Source organism: Bombus bifarius, unplaced genomic scaffold, assembly GCF_011952205.1.
Source record: "Bombus bifarius isolate JDL3187 unplaced genomic scaffold, Bbif_JDL3187 scf7180000007992, whole genome shotgun sequence".
NCBI lineage: Eukaryota > Metazoa > Arthropoda > Insecta > Hymenoptera > Apidae > Bombus > Bombus bifarius.
The window spans coordinates 3,425,525-3,449,349 of record NW_022884373.1 but is presented as its reverse complement, the minus strand read 5'-3'; the positions used below and the strand labels follow the sequence as shown (position 1 = coordinate 3,449,349).

The window sequence follows — 23,825 nt, the reverse complement described above, 5'->3', positions numbered from 1 at the left end:
TGTTATTATCATCGTACCATTCGCTCCGTTTGAATGATTCTTCCTTTTCTTCCTCATGGGTCGTTGTCTGTCTATCTTTATTGAATATTGAAAGGATCGATAATTTCTAACAATTCTCCTTTTTTAGTTTTTGTTGCTTGCTTCAACATTAGAATCTACTGTTTTAATACAAGTAACAGCCTACCTTATAAGATCAAATTTTTACATAAAATTTGATTAAGCTGATTTTTGATATAGACTATGTTCAAATTATTTTGACATTTTTGGATATAATGTGTAAATAAAATTCGATTAATGTATATGTTATATATAATATTAATTAATCTGCTTTTCACAAATTATTTAATAATGACACGATAAATAATTTTATATTAATAACAAGAAATAAGATATTACAATTGAATTCGAAGGTGACGTAATCATCTGCCAATTTATTCCAGGCTGCTTGCCGATATGGCAACAACAATAAAATCGAAGCTTACTTTTTTCAGTTATTTTGAATGCAATAACTGTACTTCGCAGAATTTAATTTCCGTTGACACACATACAAAAGAGGAGGAACGCTTTATAAATGTACATTATAAATTATAATACATATATGTATGTCCATACAATCGTTCTTGATGTACATATAATTTAAATATTATTGCATTCTATACTGTGTTTCTTATGTAAAACGGGCATGTTTTCAAAATATTAATTTATATTTAAATAAATTTTGCGAATTTGCACTTGAATTCACGTGCATATTGAAAGTGTAAAAGTTATGTTATAACTGTGATAGAATTGATGTTATAATTTCGGGTAGTATCACTATGTTTCCACATTTATTACGTTAAATAATGATTCGTGAATGTGTATGTTAATTGCAATCGTTTACCTCAATTTAGTCAACTACCTTTAAATGTTATTTGACTAATTACTTTGCATTTAATATAATGTCTCTTAAAAGCTGTTTCATTATTTCGTTAACTATTTTGTTTTTCTAGCTAGGTATATTTTAACAACATGGAAGTTTCAAGATTAATATAAGCTCATAAATGCCAAAATGAAAGAACATGCAGATCCATATCTTTTGTGGGTAGCGTGTTTCTTGTAGACGTAATTAAATTTTGGAATCTACCAGATGTGAAAGAGGTTTCTAGAACACATTGCTCGAAATAGTGTCATCTGCACGATGCTAGCTACGAATATTCAATTAACACATATACACAACTACAATGGCATATAAAAGTCTATCCGAAATATCAAAGCCGTTCAAGAGGCGTTATTTGAAGCAACAACTTCCTGCATCGGTTCTACTATCTTTCCCTTGGTATCTTTGTACGGAGACAATGATCGTTGTTCTCGCAAGAACTTATCAGGGTGTAACGCTTCCTAATTCCATATCAGTTTAAAGAACGCCCTAAACGCTCAATATGGAACGCGCAATATTCTGAGTTGCGCAATAATATTGACAGTGGTAGGAACTAATATCGAAGACGTATACGTAGGTCCGCTCAAATGGACTTGGTCTACGTATTACGCCGCGATTCGAACTGTTTACTACATATATTCGATAAAGAATTGCTCGATGTAGATAAAACTTATTAAATTACATTGCTGAGCTTTCGACCTTGTCCTCGTCAATTGCTATTCGTTTTGTTCTTGTTGTATCGGATTGCAAGATTCTTTTGTTAAAGTTACGAGATGGACAGACCAGAGAAAGTTTAAACAACGCTCAGTACGGAGGTTAGCGAACAAAATCAAGTTCACGGCCGCTCCTGTCGAATTCCTGAAATGTTCTTGACGTGATTTTCTTTACCGACGAGCGGAAGCGAGTGTTAGCTTGTCGTTTCTCTTTCTATCTTTTTCTTTTTCCCTTTGCCTTTCTCGTTTTGCCTCCCTTTGTTATGTACGTGCCAGCCCGTTTTTGTCGTTTTTTGCTGTTTTGGCCACGTCGTAGTGGCCAATGCACGAAAACTTAGAGCACTAGGCCGACTAAGCTGTACACTTCCGTACTCGTGAAAAGTAGAGCTCGACCTCGTTTGTTACGCGTCACCATATTGTAGCTAAAACTGTCACGAATTATTGTTTCGTAATATTCGCGATATAATTTTGGCTTCTAGTTGTTTCTTTGTTTAAATTTTTGCTTGCCTTTCTCTGCTCTCTCCTCCTTGCCCTAGCTACTTCCGATATGAGCTCTGTGATTAATAGAATTAAGAAACGTAGTTAGCGAAAATGAATTCGAAAGTGAATTAAAGTTGTTTGCCGCATTTGTATCATTTACTTTATCTTCATCAATAAAATTATGACGAGAGAGTTCACAGATTAATGTCCCAGTTGATTTAAAGTCAACTTATTCATAGTACTTCTACAATTTTTTACTATTAAGCTACTATCACATATAAAATAAAAACTGTACTTTAATCTCAGTTTACTATCTTTTATAAAATATTTATAAAAGTCTCTTGATATATTTTTCACTAAAATTATGATCTAACTATGACTCAATTTCCTGTTTCATCAAGAGTTTATCTTCTTTTATCAAAACCGGGTGGAAGAAAATAAATGTTGTATCAAAAAAGTAACTAGAATCACTTCAGGAAGGTACTTTTTTGCTATCATCATTATCTTTTTTTGTGCCAATTTACTATTTACTAGTAAACTTTAATTTTTCTCTTAACTTTACCATGATATGTATATGGTAAATGTATGTATATATAATTTATTAAATATTAAGAAGGATTATCTGTCATAGCTTAAACTTAGCAACTTAACAACTTATAAAAACAAGATAAATGTTAGTTTAGAAGCGTAACGATTAAACTGGAATATAGCCATAAATTCTCATTGAAATATTTAAGAAATATATTCCTCAACTATCATTTCACTCATACGCCAGAATAATCACATTTATAAAATTTATTCGTATCAGTATGTATAATTAGCCCTCAAACATGGAATATGTTTCTATAGGGAGTAATGGTTCATTCTTTCAAGTTGTTCCCACCATGATATGCAGAAAGAATGCTTACGAAAAGTATGTGTGTATAGTGGTGTATCTATATCGGGCATACAATGTATAAAAGAAAATTCCATTCAGAACCAACTGACTAAAATTTTGCTGGCTGGACAAGATAAATTACAAGAGGAAACGTATGTTCCATTAATAAATAAGAGATAAAGCTTCAAGAAAAGAGATTTTGGATCTTAAAACACACTATCCTCTGTATGGGGTTTGTTCATCACAGGAGAAGGGAACCGTGGATGCCTTTTACTGTCCTGAAGCAAAATAGTACAGGACCGTATGAAGATATATTAGCTACATCCACGTTTCCTAAATTGATTTCTAACATTTTTAAAAACTATGTTACAATTACTATAAAAATATGGTCTCAGTTTTCATTTTTCAACAATTCATTTCAATCTTTTTTAAAAGATTACAAAATTGGAGAAAATTGAAAATTTTATTATAATTTTACATATTTCTATATTGATTATATTACAATGTTAATAAATTAGCAAATTTCCAATACTTCGCCATCTTTTTTTTTTATTCTTATTCAAATAAAAAGTAACAACATATATATGTATATATATCACATGGATTAACAGATTAATAAATATTTATCCAAGCATAATGGTATCGATATACTCCACTAAATTACTAAGAATAATCATTAATATCTCGGAATATTCAATAAAAAAATAAGTTTAAGGAATATTTCTAATTTGATGAAGAGTCGAGGGTTCATAGCATGGCGTTACGATGTTGCGCCGGCTTGGTGGGGGTAGCGAGCGGCGCATGCGCAATGGGGAATGGGTGCCCAGCTGTGCACAAACGTGAAATGCGGCGCGGCTGGCGGTGGTGGCTGCTAGGAAAGCAAGCGAGCGAACAAGCGAGCAAGCGAGCAAGCAAGCAGGCCGAGACTGCCCTCCTGTCTCCCCCACCCCAAGCATGCCTCGCAGAGCCCATGGCCTCCGTATACACGGAGGAGAGTGAGGCAGCCCCAGCCGCTCCTCACGTCATCCGCTGAGAGAGAGACGACGGGTCTCGACACGGCGAGGAGCAATAATTCTAACGAGCCAAGATGGCGGCGGACACGGTGGCCCTGTCCGCGCTCACGCTCGCCAGGGGCGACAAGATCCTCGTGACCGTCGAGTCCGCGCTACCGGACATCATCGTCGTGTCCTTCGTTCACGGTGCCAAGTGCTTCCAGGGCGCCTTGCTCGACGCCACCAAGAGGTAAGCGTACCTGCTACGAGAGCTCTCATCGTACCTCCAGAGCTCTTCTTCCTTCCTTTCTCTATCTCTCTCTCTTTCTTTCTCTTTATCGCTTACTTTCCATTCTTTCTCTCTTCCTGTGCTTTCATCCTGTACGACGATTCGTTCATTTGAATCTCAGAATCAGCCCCTGTTCTAATCATTCACACCAACCGATATTGTATCGTGGTGCGAATTTGTTTTGACCGATCGTCGGTCGAAGGAAGCCACTAGCAAGCATGTCATGCTGCCGTTGTTGCTCTCAGCCAACGTCTCGTAGTCATCGCGATATTGTTTGTTATGTGTATATGTGTGTATATATATATATATATACATGCATATATATATATACATATACATATATCGTGCTCTATTGTGAGACTATGTAACATCGTGTTTGTGTACTTATATGTGTGTTCTTACATGTGTGTGTATATCAGTGCGCGTGGTGAAAACGTATTCGATAAGAACGTATGTAGTGATCACGAAACGGTCCCGATTGACGAAATTAATATTGAAGCTACAATTAAAGGCTACCCGCATTTCTGACCGTCGGCGAGCGACGGACGGAGCATTGGAAACTTGCATGCTAACCGTCGCTGTTGCACGACAATCGCTCACTACGAAACTTATGTGCCACACAAACGTTGGTTTACCCCTTACCTTAAAATTTTGAATTGCACTTGTGGCGTGGATTACACGACCGGGTAGACTATACTTGTATCCAAGCTTAATGTTGACTCTAATTTTAATTCCAGACTATGAGACTGGTTTACTGAATGTAGATTTCATATGAGCAGCTGGTTAGGAACCACACTGATCCATTCCATAAATTGAAAAGTAGAGAAAAGTAATGATGAAATGGAATTTACAATTGTTTGTACCATCCTTTTACGATAATCAACTTCGAAAGTAAGTCATTTATTCTTGCAGTAGTTTTGGACACTAATCATGTACCTACATAAGATTGAGCGATTTGGAGAAAATGAAACTGTACAGCCACGTGTAAACGTGTAAAATATAAGATCAGGGGTTAACAATTCGTATCAAACAAATCTTATTACTGAGATCACAGTCTTTTCATTTTAAAGACTCAACTTTATCTAACAAGAATCAAATCAATGTTTAGTCTATCTTTCCATTTAATTTTGCGCGTTAGCGGTGAACTTGTTCCTCGGAATCATCGAACACGTTTTAAAGTGACTCAGACGCGATTTGCTTAGTGAAACGTTGCCACTTCTGGTCGGCCGATGGACTTCTCTGCACGAAAACACGATTACACAGCCACGGGGTTGAAAAAGTAAATTTTCATGATCTTGAAGATTTCTCGACCGTGAAACAGGGGGTAGTAGCCGTTGGTCGTTGCCGGTTACGTGCTCTGCATATCGTAAGTCTTCTTGCAAAGCGGCTTTCATTCCGCAAACGGAAGTAGTTTCACGATGACTCGTGTCTCGTGACGTGACTTACGCCCTCCGCAAAAAGTCGCCGTCGCGTCGCCGTCGCTGGGAAAAGTTTTACGATCACGATGGCATCATCGTTTTATTAAAATTTTATTTATTTTACTGAGATAAGTCGGATTTGTTTTATCTCATCTTTGTTTTCCTCACTGTGCTTCATCATTGATGAGATTACAATTAAATAGTGTATGGAAGTGTCATATTGCTTGTTCTATAGTACTAATGACATTGCTCAAACTAACTGTATTATGATACTCTGGTATTTATATATTATTTTACGTGTAGACAGTGTAATACGATATTATTTTTTAACTCTTTACTGAAGCTTATTTTGTATAAGGAATTTGCTAGGTATAGGGATACAATATAATATCTACTATTTAAAAATGTTGTATTAGCTTTGATCTTCCACAGGGATTTGTGAAGAATTACAAGGCTTTGTTACATATGGGAAGTATAACACAATAGGGAGTGTTTTTTACACGTTACTAGTGAGTTAATTAACAAGAAGATAGTAATTGTTCTACTTGCAACAGTACGGTATACCGATAGATAAAGACAGAAACTGGTTTTATAAAGTTTGTATTATGATTTTACATGTAGAATAGAAACGTTTGGGCTAAAGTTTTGTATGAGATTGCTTTACTATGTTTTACGGTCTTTCATCGTGAATTCTGAAGTTCTTACCCCGTTCAGGTGTCTTTGGTATTAAATAGATTGCAATCACAGTGCTCATGGCAATAGAAAGTTATTAAAGTGGGATAACACTAGGCATAGAGCAGTAATGTTGTAACGTAATGTTGTATTTAACCACAAAAAATCTGCAATTTAAATCTTGTGTTAGATTATCTTTACGGGTATAAAAAGAAATCGCGTATTTATAAATTCCTTGTATCTTTATCAGCAATTCAGGGGATTATGATTAAACTGTTTGTGCTGTGTATGAGTGTAACAAGTGTTAAAAAGCTGTGTTAAATGAATCTTACAACTTTCACATGTTTAAATTTATGAATTACGGTACAGCAATAATGAGGTCGCATGTGTCACTTCAATCGTCAATCTTCAATTTAATGAAATTCAGTTATTATATATCATTGTATTTTTTTATAAAGCTGCAGAAATAAATCAGTATGGAATTCGATAAAAAACTATATTTTACAAATTTCTACTAATCATTTAGGTATCCAAAATATGAAAACAAAATTTAAAGTTTGTATTTAATTATTTACGTATCAATAAAAATGCTTATAGCGCTAATTATCTTTAACATAACTTTCTTAAACACATTCCCCAAATGTAGAATACTGAAATAAATTTCATCTGTTGTCTCAAAGGGACAAGGAAACGTTGATTATAGTCGTTATATATATTGGTTATAGTCACTATATATTTTAACTTTGTCGAATGCTCGTTTGGTGTTGTACGCGTGTCACAGTAAACTGCTTTATTTCGTCCACGAGGTTGATATTATTATTGAAAAAGGCTATGAAATCGTGAGTCATACTCGACGAACGCTGCCTTGTCCATACAGTCATTGCTGATTTCACTCTATGGCGGTGAAAATTCAGCTTGACACGAAACCGATTTTAAACTGCTCGAAGGTGTCTTTCGTCCGTCCGTGTCGTACCCTATAATCGATACTAAATGTATCATTAATCATTAATTTGTTGTACAATGTCATTTATTTAATTCAATCAGCTCGAATTATATATAATTAATATTATAATTTAATAAAGAGCTATGTGAGAAATTGCATGTAACAATTTTCATGCTTAGAATAAAAAAGAACTTTCTCCCAAATCTTAATTATCTTGATAATAGCAATTTACGACCAAGTTTCCATTTCTTTTCATGAATTTATTGATCTTCAAGATAATAAGATAGTTGGCTGTGATTTTGAGATTGTCGCTACTAAATTACAGTGTATTCAATTCTCTCTTCTGGGATTAGAAAATTGCTGGAAAAGATGAGAATATCGGATTAAGAAAGAATAACAAGTATGCTGAGGTATAGAGAAAAAGGAACTTCCTTTTTTACCATTAATTATTTCAAAATGAATTAAACATGTTACCATCAAGAAATAAAATAATTTTTTATTTTCCTCGCACTTGCCTGCTTCGTTTATCATTTTCAACTCTTCGATTTTTAAAACATCGAAGTAAAAAATAAACAACACGCGAGCAGACGAACATCAGTACAATTTCCAATCGATCCGAAACACCAGTCTTTCCCCTTTTGAATTCGCCCAACCTTGTTACACGTCCAGTGTTTCTTATTGGAATTTCGGCTCGGCTGTGTTGCGTCTTTTCAAAAAGCTCCTCTCGTGGTCGAGAAAATTTACATTTTTGCGGTGAAGTTGCGCGTGTGATCGATGATGACCGCGCATGTATAGCGTATACATTAGCCAGAGTACAGAGCATAATAAAAAGGAACCACGCTGTCCGCGTTCCGACGCTTTTTCCATTACGTAAGTGTATCATCGCGACGCTAATAACATGTTCCTGCCCCGGTCGATGGATCCTGTCACGAAATTCGAAATATCCCGTACACGTCTGCCTGGGTATCAGGCTCATTTTTAACGGAACAAATTGTATTTAATAAAGCAGTGAGTTGCATCTTCGGTCGGTGACAGTGTGATCTCCGACATTTGAAAAGTTATGTTTTAGTATTACGTATTTTCTTACGAAAGATGTTCAGTGTTGTTAACATGTTGTCCGCTACGGTGGTCATCGGTGATCCGCGTTTACTAAATCTTTTAGAATGATTAAACTAAAATGAATTTCATGGGCTAAAGAATGTTCAACGATGTGAATGACTGGGATAATATTGTCACAGAAAAGCGAGCAAATACAATATAATATTTTGCAAAAATTAAAAAAGCATGGGAATATTCCAGCAATTATTTGGAAGAGCTGTTGTAATAAGGAGACAATTCCACTTTCCAATGATTCGAGTAAATCAACAGAAACCAACTCAATATCAATAAAAATCAAATCACTTTTTGCAACGTGGTATAAATTAATGATCAATTAATACTTATAGTAACAACATTTTGTATATTTGAATATGAAACATATATCTTTTTTCGCCTCCGATAAATACAATTTAAATTTTTCCTCTTTGCTGAAGCAATCTCTTCAATTTCTGTTTAAAATTATAGTTTGGATAAAATTAGTTTCAATGAAAGGAGCGAATGACAATATTGTTATGAAGTTTTCTGTATTCTTTGGAACTTTCATTATTATGGTTTAGTAATACTTTTGCAATTACTGGTTGAATTTGAGGAGTTGTTTTCTTTTTTCTTTGATGTAGATTGCAATCGCAGTCGAGTTATCTCTTAACATTTCCTTCTACCTAACATTTCAAGAGCAGAGAGTTAATAAGGGGTGCATATAAAGACATTCAGAAATGGAAATTTCTTTCTAGGGAATGTTAGAATTATGTTGGAGATATGTATATTTTACAGAACATTTACTACCTTAGAGAAGTTCATTAGGAAAATGGCTTAGTGTAGAAATACTAGTCAAGATTTAGCGTTTTCTTAACGAAAATACTAATTACCTCGAAATGTGTCTTCAAGTTGTATCATCGTCTAGAAAATTATTAAATAAAGCTTGAATCTACGAATAAACTATCAAAGAGATTTGTATATAAAATCGTACAAAAATTTTGTGTACGATTGATATATTTTGTTGACTTATTTTTTAACGGAGACCAGCTAAATTTAATTTAAAATATGCATTAAAGTCTACAAGTATTTGTATAATATTTTAAAGAGTACAATGCACAGCAAGCATAAAAGTATGATGTAATATGAAAGGAATATGAGCTTAGAAGTTTATAACAACCGAAGAAACATGCAGGTCTTATTCACGTACAAAGGCATCGAACAGAGTAACAAGAAAACTTTCCACGTTAAAGTATTCCCTGTTCATCGAGTTCCTGTCGTGAATATAAAAATCTACGGAATATCGATCGTGAATGAGGAAATCTTAAAAAATTATCCCCATTCCCTATTCGTTATAAATTACGATTAACTATTCCAATAATTATTCATAAATTCAATCGATCGATATTCGTTCGAAAAATCAGCGATTACTGACGAGAGAAGAAATAAATAAGCCATCAGAAGGAAACAAAAAAAAAAAAAAGAAAAAAACACGAAGAAAAAAGCAAAGAAACATGGAAAAAGTTAAAAGTGAAGATCGTATCGAGACATTAAAGGCGAGATAAGCTTGTCTGGAAGGAAAAAAGCGGAGGAAAGAGAATAAATAAAGGAAGCTTGTATAACGCCAACCACTTGCCTTAAATCGAATGCCTTGGACCCGTACCTCTTTTTTTATTTTTATCTTTTCCAACGTTTCGCGTCCATTATCTTCGACGTGGACAAGACTTTAATTAACGCGAAATATTTCGAGGAAATAGCATTGTCTGGGATTACAAAGGTACCTGGTGACGAGGATGTTGTGCAATGCAATTTTCTCCTCGTTCGATCGTGTTGCAATTTTGCATTAGTTTATGAAAATACGCTTCTGGCGTAGGTTACTATTTTCTGGAATGTGGCGGATGTTTCAGACGTTACGTCTTCCACGAGTTAGGACGAGGAGATTTTGAAAGATTCAAGGTGTTCAGGTAGATTTATCCTTCACCGGATGATGATGAAATGTGGTAGAACCTTCAGTATGTGAATTAATGGCCAGCAACGAACGTTTGGGTGGAGGAATTTTCGAATAGCGAAACCCTCTTTTTCTCTCATAGCGATTAGTCTATTTTTACAACATTTAGTTGGCGATTTTACGTTCCTTCTTCGATCGTTATCTGTTCCTTTAGTTTCCGATTTTAAAATCCGGTAGATCTGCCATTGTATCCTTATCTTCGGATCTTATCGTCTCGCGCTCATTATCTGTTATTCGATCGAAATAATAATTTATAACAATCTTTCGTGCGACGATAACAACTAATTGAAAAGTACACTGCGTTTACTATCTTCCGTTCCATCTTAAACGACGAACATCTTTCGTAATTGTATTTCCTTCGATATTCATGACGTAAGTGTTACGGTTTAAGCTGTTTCGTCATTAAAACACTCGTATCATTTTTTTTTATTTCTAAATCATAACGAACTTGTTAAAAATTTGTTCGTTATGAAGCTCGTTCCTTTCTTTTATTCTTTTGCATCAATTTTCCTTTTCTTTTCTTTTTTTTTTTAAATTTCAGTATTCAGCTTTTAGTAGAACGAAATACGAGATAGCGCGACTAAAAACGTAACACGAGGACTTCATTCCTGCAAATTAAAATTACCTCATTTCGCGAAAACCCGAAAATTTTTCGCGCACTCGGAAACGGGAAAGGTGTTACAACCTGTTTGCTGTAACAGCGGCTGCAAGCACAAGAATTGCTTGTAATTTTCGCGAATTTCGTTGTTTTCAAACGTTTATACTTCGGCTTATTTTACGTAAAGTTTAACATTTGCTCTTACGTCTTGTCGTCTGTCGATAGTTATCATGCATGTTTTTGTACTTTTATACGTTTTTTGTAAGAAGATTAGAATTGTATAGATGATAATGATGTGGAAATTGGAGTAAAATTAATTACAAGTGTTTTTCTAACTCGATATTGTAACTTTACCACGATGGAACAGATTTATAGATTGCATAGATGCGGTTATGTAAACTTCATTCGTTTAGAATGAATTAAACATTTACAATCACGTTTATTTATTCTATACCTTTTATTACGAATGTATTAGGTTTTATCCCATTTATCTATTTTGAATGTTGAAACGACTATAATTATCTTTAACAGAGAATCATTGATGTAAATTTATAATATCCTGGATAATTTCCTGAATGATGCAACGTCAAATTATATCTAATTTGTTTCTCTTGCTTATTATTGTATTACTCTCGTATAAAATTAACGGTGGATTTTCAATATTCTACATAATTCTAAACCTTTTCTGAATCTATCGAACTTACAAATTTCCACATTACATCCTCTTGATACGAACAGAAACTTCAAAGTTGTGCAAAAATTGCAATGTAACAAAGTTCTCGATGGCTTGATCGATCGTCCTACTATAGAACTATAGAAGTAAAATCATCCACGATCCCATCTCGTCTCGTAGAATCATCCGTGTTACCGATGGTCGGAATAAAATCGTCGACGTTCACGAAACCGCGTCAGACTACGGCCATTAACATTTAACACCCGCATCGAATCGTCGCCAGATACGAGCCGGCCGTAAATTCGCCGCTTCGATCGATATGTGTCGCGCTGATGTGCTCGAGGGGAAGCTCCGAAATCATCTCCGTGGTTCCTCCGCTCGGTATTCCTCGATTTCGTTATTTCACCGCGAATAACGTGTCAGAATGATTGCGCGTAAATAAACGAAATGAATTGTCATATTGGAAAATTATTCGATTATTTGAAAATTAAGTAACTTAGTCTATGATCTGTTGCGTATCTCTGTCTCCGATCCAATATCAATGGACATTGAAACGAAACGTTATTTTCTATGAAATAAATTTGTTCGAATATTTGGTGTGCGTTAAATGAGTAGATCGCGGATTTTTATGCATTTCAGGTACACAGGTATAAAACGTGAATATATATATATGTCGGAGATGGAAAGACAGCGGGATTTCCCGTTCGGAATGTTGGGAAAAACACCAATACACTAGTCCAGACTTTTACTATAGCCGCCCTTAAGTAATAAAAATAAGAAATAGTCTTAATGTTCCAATCTGACTTTATGACGATGGGTTTGGGCTCGAAGTGACATGGTAGGTCACCGAACGTAGCCACGATCACGGGAGGGACATGTACCTGACAGTGGTATGAAATGAATAATCATTTCATACCTAAATTTCATATAAATGGCTCTCCTTAAAAACAAAGATTAACCCGAGAAGCGGGGACAGGAGTATATAAGGGCAGCCTCTTTTGGATTACGAGAGTTAGAGTTAGAGTGTTAGAGTCGTTGGACGAATTGCCGATTGAGTGATCCGAATCGAGTAGTACGTTGATACTTGTCCTCCCGTGGATCGTGGATTCGTTATCGAACCTGAATTCGTTGTCACCATCATCTCGACCATCCTATTACCATTACTCATAGCCTTTTGTAGTGTCCACATTCGTATTGATAAATATTGGCTACATTCGCGACGGTAAAGTAAGTAAAGGTTCATCGAACGCCCCAAAATGCCAACCTGACTCCGACATATATATATGAAATATCGAAGGTAGAGTACTCGTTATAATATTTCATAGATGAAACAGATTTCTGCTTTAATAGTGTTTATAAAAATATTAATTCGTACAAAGGTTCGTAGCAGATTTTCAAGTAAGGCTTTTACAAGTAAAAATAAAAATGTTATCTCTGTGTATTATCATGGCCAGAGAACGAAAAAGGGAATTTTATTTCCCGATGGAGTCGCAAATGGCACCCTATTCCGCAGCCCAGTGACTTTACTTTCTACCACGTTCCAAGTAATAAATATATTTTCTTTTTCGTCGTGCTTTCACGCTGGATTTTTTCGTTTTCCTTCTTGTTTCCTGTTCGAGCGCTACTTATGGAGTATTTAAGAATGAAAATGAAGCCGGGTCATTAACATAATGTCGGTCTCGATGCATTAATGCGACGACGTTGGAGTTTCGTCTCTCTGTTTTTGTTTAGATGTTTCTTTTTGCGGACCTTTTTATTGGAAGTATCATGATACGTTGATTGCCTTCGTCGTTGAAACGTGGAATTCATGCGAAAAGCTAGATGATTTTAATTCTTGGTTGCTAGCCGCGAGTTTCCGTTGATGAGTTGTACGGTCGTTGGATAAAGGTCGAAGGATTTATAGATGGCAGGGGAAGATGATGATCTTCGAGAAATGACACAGTGGAAGAATGATTTATCTAAATTCTAAACGTGCAAACATTAATCATTCTTCGCGCGTTCTTTTCCTTTTACGGTCTCGGACGTAACCGAGGTTCTAATCGTGTGTGAGCATTTATTTATAGTTGATGTTAACTCAACCTGCTTAATGTTATACACGCAATCGATCTCTATAAATTGGATAAATTGTAATATGTTTAATAAATAAGAATGGCAATGAGAGTATCATTACTGTATTTGCTGTAATATATTTAATATATCTAGCAACTGAAATTAAAGTTAATAATGGTTTTGTTACAAACGTGTATACGCGAGATACGCTTTGTAACGTAAATACACGCATTAATTTATATTAATTCAAGTAGAAAGAACGAAGTTTTTAGCGGAAAATTTAGATTCAAATTTAATGTGAAACATAGTACACTAGAAACGATTGTGGTATCAAATAATGAACAGGTCATAGTCGAAGCTTATAAATTTTCATGGCATTTCTGTTTCCGGAGTAAATACGCCCGCGATAATTTATGTCGTAACTGTTCGTTGCTATTAAAAATTTGAATATTGTTTACGAGTATCAAAGTTTGATGGACTTTTGTCTCGTTTGAATCGTTTTTAGAGATAAAGAAACATTAAAAATATTTTTTCGAATAAACGATATTACGTTGTTTCATCTTCTTTTTTTAAATAAGAAATTTTATTTCATTATTTTTATTGAGAATCAGAATGTCAGCATCGGATTAGGATTAGAAATCTTTCCTCGCCGATATTATTACAGCTGTCGAAGAAAATTTCATTCTCGTCTTTATTATAGTAATTTACGTTCGATTACACCTTAATTCTAATTAAGTTTAAATTATAGCTTAAAACATGAATGAGAAGCTTTCTGACAATTCCATTTACACGATTCTGATCACAGAAACAGGTCACCAGAGACTAATTGATGCAACAGAGAATTCCGACTACACCACGAGGCCGAATAGCAAGATCCTTGAACGTATAATTCGCCGAAAAAAGACACAAGAGCAACGGTGCTCTTAATTAGCCACGCTTTTGTACGGCTTTTATGCTAGTTCACAAAGTTGCTATAACAGGGTTCGAACTTGCGAGGTGAAAGTGAAACGGGGCTTAATTACATTATAACGAGCCAAGTACACAGCACGGATTCTTTCACTTTGTCTTCGGCCTGTCGAGCTTAATGGAGCCTTTTCGTGCCTCCCAATCGTAATACATTCTTACCGACTCATCGATTTCGATAAAATTCCGCGATCGTTGCGCTTCTTCTAATCTTTTCACTGCCTATGCTTTCGGAATAGCAATGGTACGAAATTTTGTTTTTTTTTTCTTTATCGCTCTTTATCTTCGAATTTAGCGAATGAAATTGTTCAATTTTTATCACTCAGTGCATATAGTAGTTGAGATTAGATTAAGTAATTCCAGCAATTTTGATTAGATCACTTCAGGGTATTTAGTATTATTTCGCGTTATAACAATTTTACGCGATAAACATTTTTGTTCATATATTCAGAAAATAACATTTCGCGATCGTTTTGTATCTTTCTCTATTGATGTTTCGGAATAACGAGAACATTTCATTATCCTCGATCGTTGGCATCGAGGTTCGTGAATAAAGTTATTCGTCAAAATTCTCAAGCCTCAAGTAATATCATTAATTCGCAACGACATATGTTACCTAATATTAGAGTATTTAATGCTTTACATCACGTAACAACAGAATTAAACGAACGTGGATTATCGGGACTCGACGTTGCGATAACAAAATGAAGAAATGGAAAATCTATCGGTACTTTTATCGAATTCTCGTTGCGCAGTATTTTTGCCATAAAATCACCTCTCGATACGAGAGGTACTCTTCTATCAATCGAGCTACGATTTTATTTGTTATATGTCACAATTTTTAATGTTAAGCCTGAGAATTAATAAAGATTATAATAATATAATAACGATATATGCATATTTATAAAGCGTAGCAGTAATGTTTATTATAAATAACATAAAAAAGGAGTACACCGATCGCAGAATCTTTGTAACGATATATTTTTAGCGTAACCAGCGTTGGTAAGGCTGTAAAATCGCACATCGCGTTAATAATACCCTATTTTGTCGCTTATTCTATTCATTTGCATAATAATTACCTTGCCCCGTCGTGGTCCCATAATAAATTCATAAATCAAGATAAACAACGAAAGCTGGATTCGTTTCGTAGTGAAATTACGAAACGTTTTCCTGATCATTATCTCTTTGGTAACATATCGAACCTAGTTGAGAAAGAAAGAAACATGAACGACCTAGAAAAAGGTGTGAATCGAGATGAAGTTATGCTACGGTTACTTTATAATGGATCTGACGCCACTAATTTATTCAACGACTCTTTTTATTCCTTAGGAATATCAGACTATAAAATTTTAGAACAACGTTCAAGATATCAAGCAAAGATCATAACGAACCTGTTTCGTCGTAATTTCATTTGTTTATCATCAAATTTAAAACTTTTATCGTTGATTTGAAACTTAGTTGTTCTGCTGTTTGTGTTTTCTAAAATTTGACAGGGCTTGTGAATTTTCCCATCGATTATACGTAATTGAGAAAATGACGAAACTTTATTTTTATTGACAATGAACATCGGTATATCTTTGAATTTAATGCCCATTGAGGTGTAGGTGGTAACGTTACTCGCATATTCTAATACGTCTGAGAAAGTGGTTGCTTATGTTTCTTCTGGGAAAAAAATACTGCCTACGTATGTATTGGATCTACGTAATAGATATACGAAGTAGATCAAGCTTATTAAATGATGACTAGCCGTAAGTCTAAGAGTATTGAGTTCAGAGAATCGAATTGAATAGGGACGTTATAGAACTAGCAGTCGTGAGAAATGAACTTTGAGATTCACTTGAACTTGAGTAACGTGTACGGAATACGTGAAGCGAGTTTCAGCCTTTACGAACCATAAGTTACATATCCAAAGGAGCAAATGTTGGCACGATCCATTTTAGTTTCTCAACTCGTGTAGCGTCGAGTTTCATTCGAATATGAAAAACATACATACATATATAGAATGCACGAGGCGATTTAGAAAACCCTGTATAAGGTATGTAGGAAGCCGAGGAAATAAAAATCAGATTCGTACATTCCTTTTCGATTTCTTCGTTCGTAAAAGTTGCAAATTTACTCGAACCTGTGCAAACTGTTTCCGCAACAATTTTAATTTATGTTTACTTGTAGATGGAGGAATTTCTCACTCGGTTCGTTAAAAAGTTCGACATATTATAATTGATCCGAAATTAGCGTATAATGAGATTAAACTAAGGTTATTTTATCTTTTTAATTGCTGTAATCACTTTTCCAAATGAGAACTGGTTTATTCTTATTTAAATGGGTCGCTCGCTTTTATCAGTAATGATGTAAATAACGATATAGCTGTTCTTTTTTAATGGAAGTAATTCCAAACTTTTGAGAACAGCACACTTTTATGTGTCTCGAAAACTATTTCATACAGCGAGAACTATTTTACACATTTCTAAGTGGAACAGTTTCTTTTTAAAATACGAACCACATGTGCCAAGCGAAATAGACTTCTCCAAGTAAATGTTTCGCAAGGAACAGTCGTTACATTGAAAAGCATTATATTAATAATTGGAAACTTGTATTTTCTGAAATAAACGAAAATGTGCAAAAAATGATAATCAAATATCAGCTTCTTGCAATGTCGAACACCCAATATCAAACAGGATCGAAGTAAATTCACTTTCGTCGCAAGAAACTCTTGTTTTCTTTCACGAGATCGAAGCATAATGATTAATTTGCACGCAGAAGCGCAATTTCTCGCTGACCTTGATCACGTCTGCGTTTAACAAATGGGATGGATGAATTTGCATTGTTTCGTGCCATATCGTGGTTCGTGCGGATCGTAGCGCCCACCGTTTTGGTGCTTGATTGATGGCCGTCCTAATGACTCCTCTTGCAAATCGTCGTGGAAATCGTCCATCCTAGCGGCTCGCTGGGGAAAAGCAATATACAGTATTGTCACTGGCAGCCGGACGTAGCTTGTGTGCTGCACGGCTCTATCCTGTATATAACGGGTGTACAAACTAGATGTTTCCATAGAATTTCAAAGAATATCTGCCTTGTTTAGCACGTTTATCTGGTGAAAGGTGGAATATTGTTTAACCATGTTTGTATTTCCTGTGCCACTTGCTTAATTCTCCCGATCCTTAAACGCGAAGGATATGTTCTTATCGAAATATAGAAAAATTGAAGTGAAAACCATATTTTAACGTATTAAAACATAAAATTGAAAGAATATATTTTTCTTGACATTTAGTTAAGGTATAGTATTCATTTGAGATATAGAATTCGGAACAGTGCAATATTAATGGTATTGTAAAATATAATATAAATAGCTTTTACACTGTAGATCTGTTTTTATAAAATGCATAATCTTTTATATAACGTTGTCCAAGCAAAGTTTCAATTATTCTACTCTTGCAGTTATCTCGCAGCGACTTTAAGTTCATATGAACGTTACTAGGGGGGTCTCAGCCTCGGATAACTCCAGGAGTCCCAGCATTTACACAAGTCACCCTAATCCCGTCTATTTTAACACGAGCAGCTTAACATGTCTCCTTAAAATACTTTCAATATGCACCGTTGAACGTCGTACGATCGAATTTTCTGAGATTCCTATAGAGATACATAGACTGAAAGGAATTTTCTTTTATTTGAAATCCTCATCGGGATCGAATAAATGGAGAAGGGTCAAAGTGGCTGGAAATAATTCCCTGATTGAAACGGTAGGAATGAAATTTAAACAAAGGACAAAATTGACCGTGATCGATCGCGCTGGTCCGAAGGCGGCGTTAAAAAGATCAGAGTTAGCTTTCTCGTGGTATTATATTTAAACAGCTCCGATTCAACGGTGGCCTGATTCAATTTGGATCCTATAAATACAATTTCTTTGTACACCATCGTTGTCTAAGTTACTCACGATGTTCTCGTTAGTCTTCACCAAAAATAATTAAAAATTCTTCAGGAGATCCGATCTTCTCGCGTAGATTGTAAACACTCTACTCTCTTCTGGGTATAACAATCGTCTTTGTAGCAATCGTCGCTGATCAGTTGAAAGATTGGCTCGACGCATAGATGGACGAATAAAAGCGAATGAGAAAGAAAATAGAAATTGTCAAAAAGATTGGAAGAATTCTACATAAAAAGGATTCTATCAGAAGGATCTAAAAGTTCCTGGACAATATTGGGGTAAATTTTACGTGCAAAGAATTTCGTTTATATTTTAACTTATCTATCATAACTCGAATAATATATAATACGCTATATCTGTTTTCAACATCTATCTAATATTCATTTGCATTTCAATTTTATTCCTATTAGTTGGATATGTATGCACATTCGCGTTTTCACGAACATGTGTCATCTTAAACGGCCATACATTACTGAATACGTATCGCAAAAAATATCCTACTGTGAATATTTTAGGCATGTTAATGGTGCATTCTCTACGCTCTAGTTATTGATTTCGTCGATTATCGATTCTCCCAAGAATGACTTGATCAAAATGTTGGATATTTGATACGTCGAGGGAAGTTGGGCCGTGAATTAACGAAATCATGAATTTTTATGACGTGCAAAACGGTTCGACCGCCTTTGCGGTTCCGTCGAAAGTTGTCAATGGACGATGTAGCAAATGGATGAAATAAATTTTGCGGCCGTGGCAACTGTACGGGCTAGAAACGCATGTGGCCAAGGCTCTGCTGGAACGTTTTAACGCCTAAGGCAGTCTATATACACAGTGTCTCGTGGAATATCGGGCCATTCCATAAATTCATACGAATTTTTAGCCATGACAAACGACATAAAAATATTCATTCTACCTTGATTTATGTGTAATATTCTATATTACGTCGAAAGTTCAAATACTACTCTGTCACAATACATCAGGTTTATATCTTAGTTTAAATCTTTTCACGCGACCAAAAACAGCGCCGTCTCATTTTCTCAAGTATAAAGTCGTTTTAACGCGAACGAACGTCGAGAGACAAAAATAAAGGACAGATCTTATATAGACCATCGTTATATATGCAATATCTTGTTTATGTAATATTCGGTTACGAAATAAAATTATGCTCGATTGTACACAGCGTGCGTCTGTACGACGTGCGAGGAAAGTTAGCTGATGCATGACTTTTGAAGTACACGGTATACACGGACGATAGTGGTACACGTACACGTAAGGTGTGAATAACGCAATAATGTGCGGTACGGAACGAGTTTAAAATGTTGCCACGGCGGAAAAAAGATATTCCCAACCGTGGGAAACAATTGGACTTTCCTGCGGTCCTTTTGTTACATATATTGAACTTGTAATTTGGAATATCGCGTCTTCGTCTCGAATATACCCGCGATATCGAGTGAAAAATAATATTACGAGCTGTTGCATCGAGTTTAATCGTCGATTATACAGTGCGCCCACGCTTTCATCGATATCTTCCGCTGAATTTTTATATTCATTGATTTCTTGCTTTTGTGTTTCTCGAAAGCAGGAAAATATATTTTAAACTTCGTAATTTTTACACGTTGATAAAAATACCGAAATTAAAATAAAACTAGGATGTACTATCAGAAATTGAAATAGAATATCGATGAAGGTATGGAAATAAAAAACAGAATATCACTGGGCGAATTGAAAGAACAGCGTACGTATTATATTTCGTAATATACGTAACGTGATCACACGTAAGTCACATTTAAAAAAAGAGAATAAAAGTATATTTATCAGCTTTTTCTCCCGTGATCATATTACATAAATCTAAGATTTATTCTCGGTATTTCCCAACTGTGTCTCGTCCATCCTACGACCGAGTAACACAATTACAAGGCTCGTGCAAAAATTATTCATCCCTTTCGGGTCAGAAGGACTTCATTATCATCGTGTACACAATCTGTATGTCGTTTAACATACAATACGTTCCTTTATATCTAGCGCCACGCACTCCAACCTCCTGTTATTAACACGTTTCCTTTCCTTCTCCCCCTTTCTCTACTGTGTTTTACTCTTTCCCCCTTCCCTTTTGCATACGGGAATGGCTTATTACCTCGGCAATTCATGTTATTTCGTTGAACTTACATCGCGGACGACGATAAACTTTGAAGAAAACGTTCGGACGGGGTGTATCTTTATCGAGACGTTTTACTCTATTGTTAAAACTTTTCCTTCACCGGTAGAGAATGGTCGAGTCCCGTCCGTGGAAAAGTTTCTGCAACTTGGTATTACGGCTCGTGTTTTTTCCGCTCTCCAATAACTGTCGTGTGGCCACGTTCGCGAAGTTGGAAAAATGAGAAACTCCATTCGTGGCGAATGAGTCGTGATATTGATTAAACTTATCGTTGTTATACGTTTGAAAATTCTTCAAGCCAGGAGAAGACAAAGGAAGAGAGTGAAATAAAAAGTGAAACTCCACTGTGGAAGTTGCCCAATAAATTTATTTACCTCTAGTATTTGGCGAAATTCTTGATGATTTATTGATTACTTTATTACTTATTAATAGGATGCAAATGTTTAGGCATTTGTGGGAAATGTGAAAGTCCAAAAATGCGTATGACACATATACGGAAATATATAAAATATCCAAAGTATAATACGCGTTATAATATTTTATGGTTAAAGATACCTTTGCGTAGCTTCTATTTCTTTACTTTTATTTACAACAATATGAATTTGCATGAAATATCCGCTTACTTATTATTATTGGACAGGTCACTTATTATCGAACTTCAATTACTTAGTACTTAACGACATTTTTTAAGACTCACTCATTTATTTCTGTATCGTTAATTTAAATTTAAAATAATTCTAAATTACTTATTTAAGTCCCAAACGGTGTAAGACCATAAGCATGTAATATCGTGCGAAGATGACGAGGAAGAGGGAAGATCGTAACAATTGCATAATTTTTCATGAAAGGGCCTATTCGATAGGAGGACAAGCTCGTGTCGGAATTAAAAAAGGAGAAAATTAATCGAACGGCGCGAGTAACATCGTCCAAAGGTCTCTGAGAATGTTTACGGGAGCTTGAGCGGCCGGTGGGAATTCTTTTTTTAAAAATAAGTCAAGACTGAACGTTTTCGGCTGAAATATGCGGATAACCGACGCGGATAATTGAACAAGGGAAAGAGGGGATAATCAGCTAATTTTAACGCTGAAAATTTCAAAGCGTTTACGAAAGACTGCCTCATCCATGCAAATCTTTTTTAAATGTCTCGAGTGTCGCGGATGAAAACATCCGAAGCATGGAAATCTTCGACTTTAATGTTTTGCGTAGAAAGAAGATAAAAATTATGTCAGTGTTCTTTTTTCAGATTTACATTTTGGACTTTCGTGTTCTACAAATTCAAACGAATTTGAATGAAAAAGAAGAAAAATAGTATTTGCTCGTGCGAGTCTTTCTGAAATGTTTCGATGATTGCAAAAGTCTGAGATGTCATTGGAAAAGAAAAAATGACATCAGTGTCTCTTCTTTTTGAGATGAGAATTTGGACGAAAAAAGCAAAAAAGCAGCTCGGTTGAAGCGTTGCTTTTCAACTAATTCACCAAGTGATATCAAAATCAAAATATCACGAAAAACGGAGTCGTCGTATATTTTTCTGTCCGATCTTCGCTTACTTTCGACTTTCGCTTAACAGAAAGCGTAAGGGAAAGAGTCGGTCGCGACGTCGTTTGCAGAATCGTTCTCTCCAAGTTCTGGAACAGTTGTTTTCTATATTTCCACCACGTCTGCGTGAAGCAATAGCAAAAGCAAGATGGCCAACCATTCTCGCTATATATGCGGAGCATAAGCGGCCGGTGTCCAGGGAGAGAACAAAGAGAGTATCGTCGATGTCTGTGAGAACGACACCAATTGCCAGGCAGAACGGCGAGCCGAGAGGTATTCCAGACGAAGTACAAAGTAGATGGCCACGTAAGCGTCGCTATGGATCGTTAAACTGAAATCTGTTAGAGCAACCCCGTGCGACGCGCTCAGTTCAACGAACCAGTTTTATTTCCTTCGAGTTTTCTCTCTCTCTCTTTCTCTTTCTCTCTTTTTCTCTACCTATCTATCTATGTATTTCGAAATTCACCTGTCTCGATGAAGTTTGAAATTTGGTAAAAAAATTTCGAAAGAAATGAAGTTCAATTCGTTTGGTTATTATTAGGTTTTTAGATCGTCGGAAACTTTTAATTCAGTTTAGGTTTCTTTGAATGTAACATTGCAAGAGACTCGCAGTTTCCTCGAGCTTGAAATCCACTTACTTGGATTCAATTTGCAACTTCGCGTGGAATATTAAAGAATTTTGAATTTAAACCCATTTGGGTGCGTTTTTAGATCTTCGTGAACCTTTAATTCGATTTAGTATCTTCCTCTCCAGCTGAAATCCATCCATCGTGATTAAATTTAGACTTTGGTATAATACGAATGGAATAACGATAATATCATATGTTGAAAAAATCTGCTTATCGTTGATTCAGATTGATTTTTAAATGTTCGTGAATCTTTGACAGTATTTAATTTCGTTCGAGTTATCTTTCCTGTTGGAAAATTATCTGACTTGATTAAATTCGAGCTTTGATATGAAAAATTGGAAGTATCTCGAATCTGCATCAATCTAGATTCATTCTACAATCTTCGTCAATTCTTAATTTAATTTGCTTCTCCTCAAGCTTCCTTCTTCGTTGAAATCCATCTATCTTTATTAAATTTACAGTTTGATATGAAATATCGAGGGAATATTGCATTTAACTTTGTTTTATTCTATCGCGAAATTTATGTCCTTTCTCATATTGGACGTTTAATGTGGAATATTAAAAATGATCGGGCAAGCGATTTTGTGTGCGATATTTTACGTGTAAAAAATTGATGGATACTCTTCTTAAAACTTTTTCTATCTTTATTTCCGACAGACATTTTATATCGAAACGTTTGTAGTAATAAATGATGCAATTAGGGAAACATTTAGGCGAGTTATCTGAAGTTCTATTAAGATATCTCCTAACACTGTCGCTACTACTACATTTAAATTGTTGCACATCAGCTGGCGCGATGGTTTTATATAAGCACACGGTTTTAAAGCCTCCAACCACGAATCAGCAGATTTACAGATAAAGGTATAGACATTGAACACACGTCACCAGGTGTATCGTTAAAACCGGTTAACTCATTATGATTCG

At 35.3% G+C, this 23,825-nt stretch overlaps 1 protein-coding gene across 2 annotated transcripts in view; it reads left to right on the top strand.

Annotated features, from left to right (window-relative positions):
- Window positions 1-3,816: 3,816 nt before the first annotated feature.
- Window positions 3,817-23,825, top strand: part of LOC117205575 (PWWP domain-containing protein 2A-like) — a 41,621-nt gene continuing 21,612 nt past the window's right edge. Inside the window, exon 1 of one of the 2 annotated variants that reach the window (XM_033444127.1) lies at window positions 3,817-4,228. In XM_033444127.1, the coding sequence (XP_033300018.1) occupies window positions 4,074-4,228 (155 nt within the window). In that variant the 5' untranslated portion in view covers window positions 3,817-4,073. The remainder of the gene's footprint in view (window positions 4,229-23,825) is intronic. The other variant, XM_033444126.1, reaches the window with a different exon arrangement.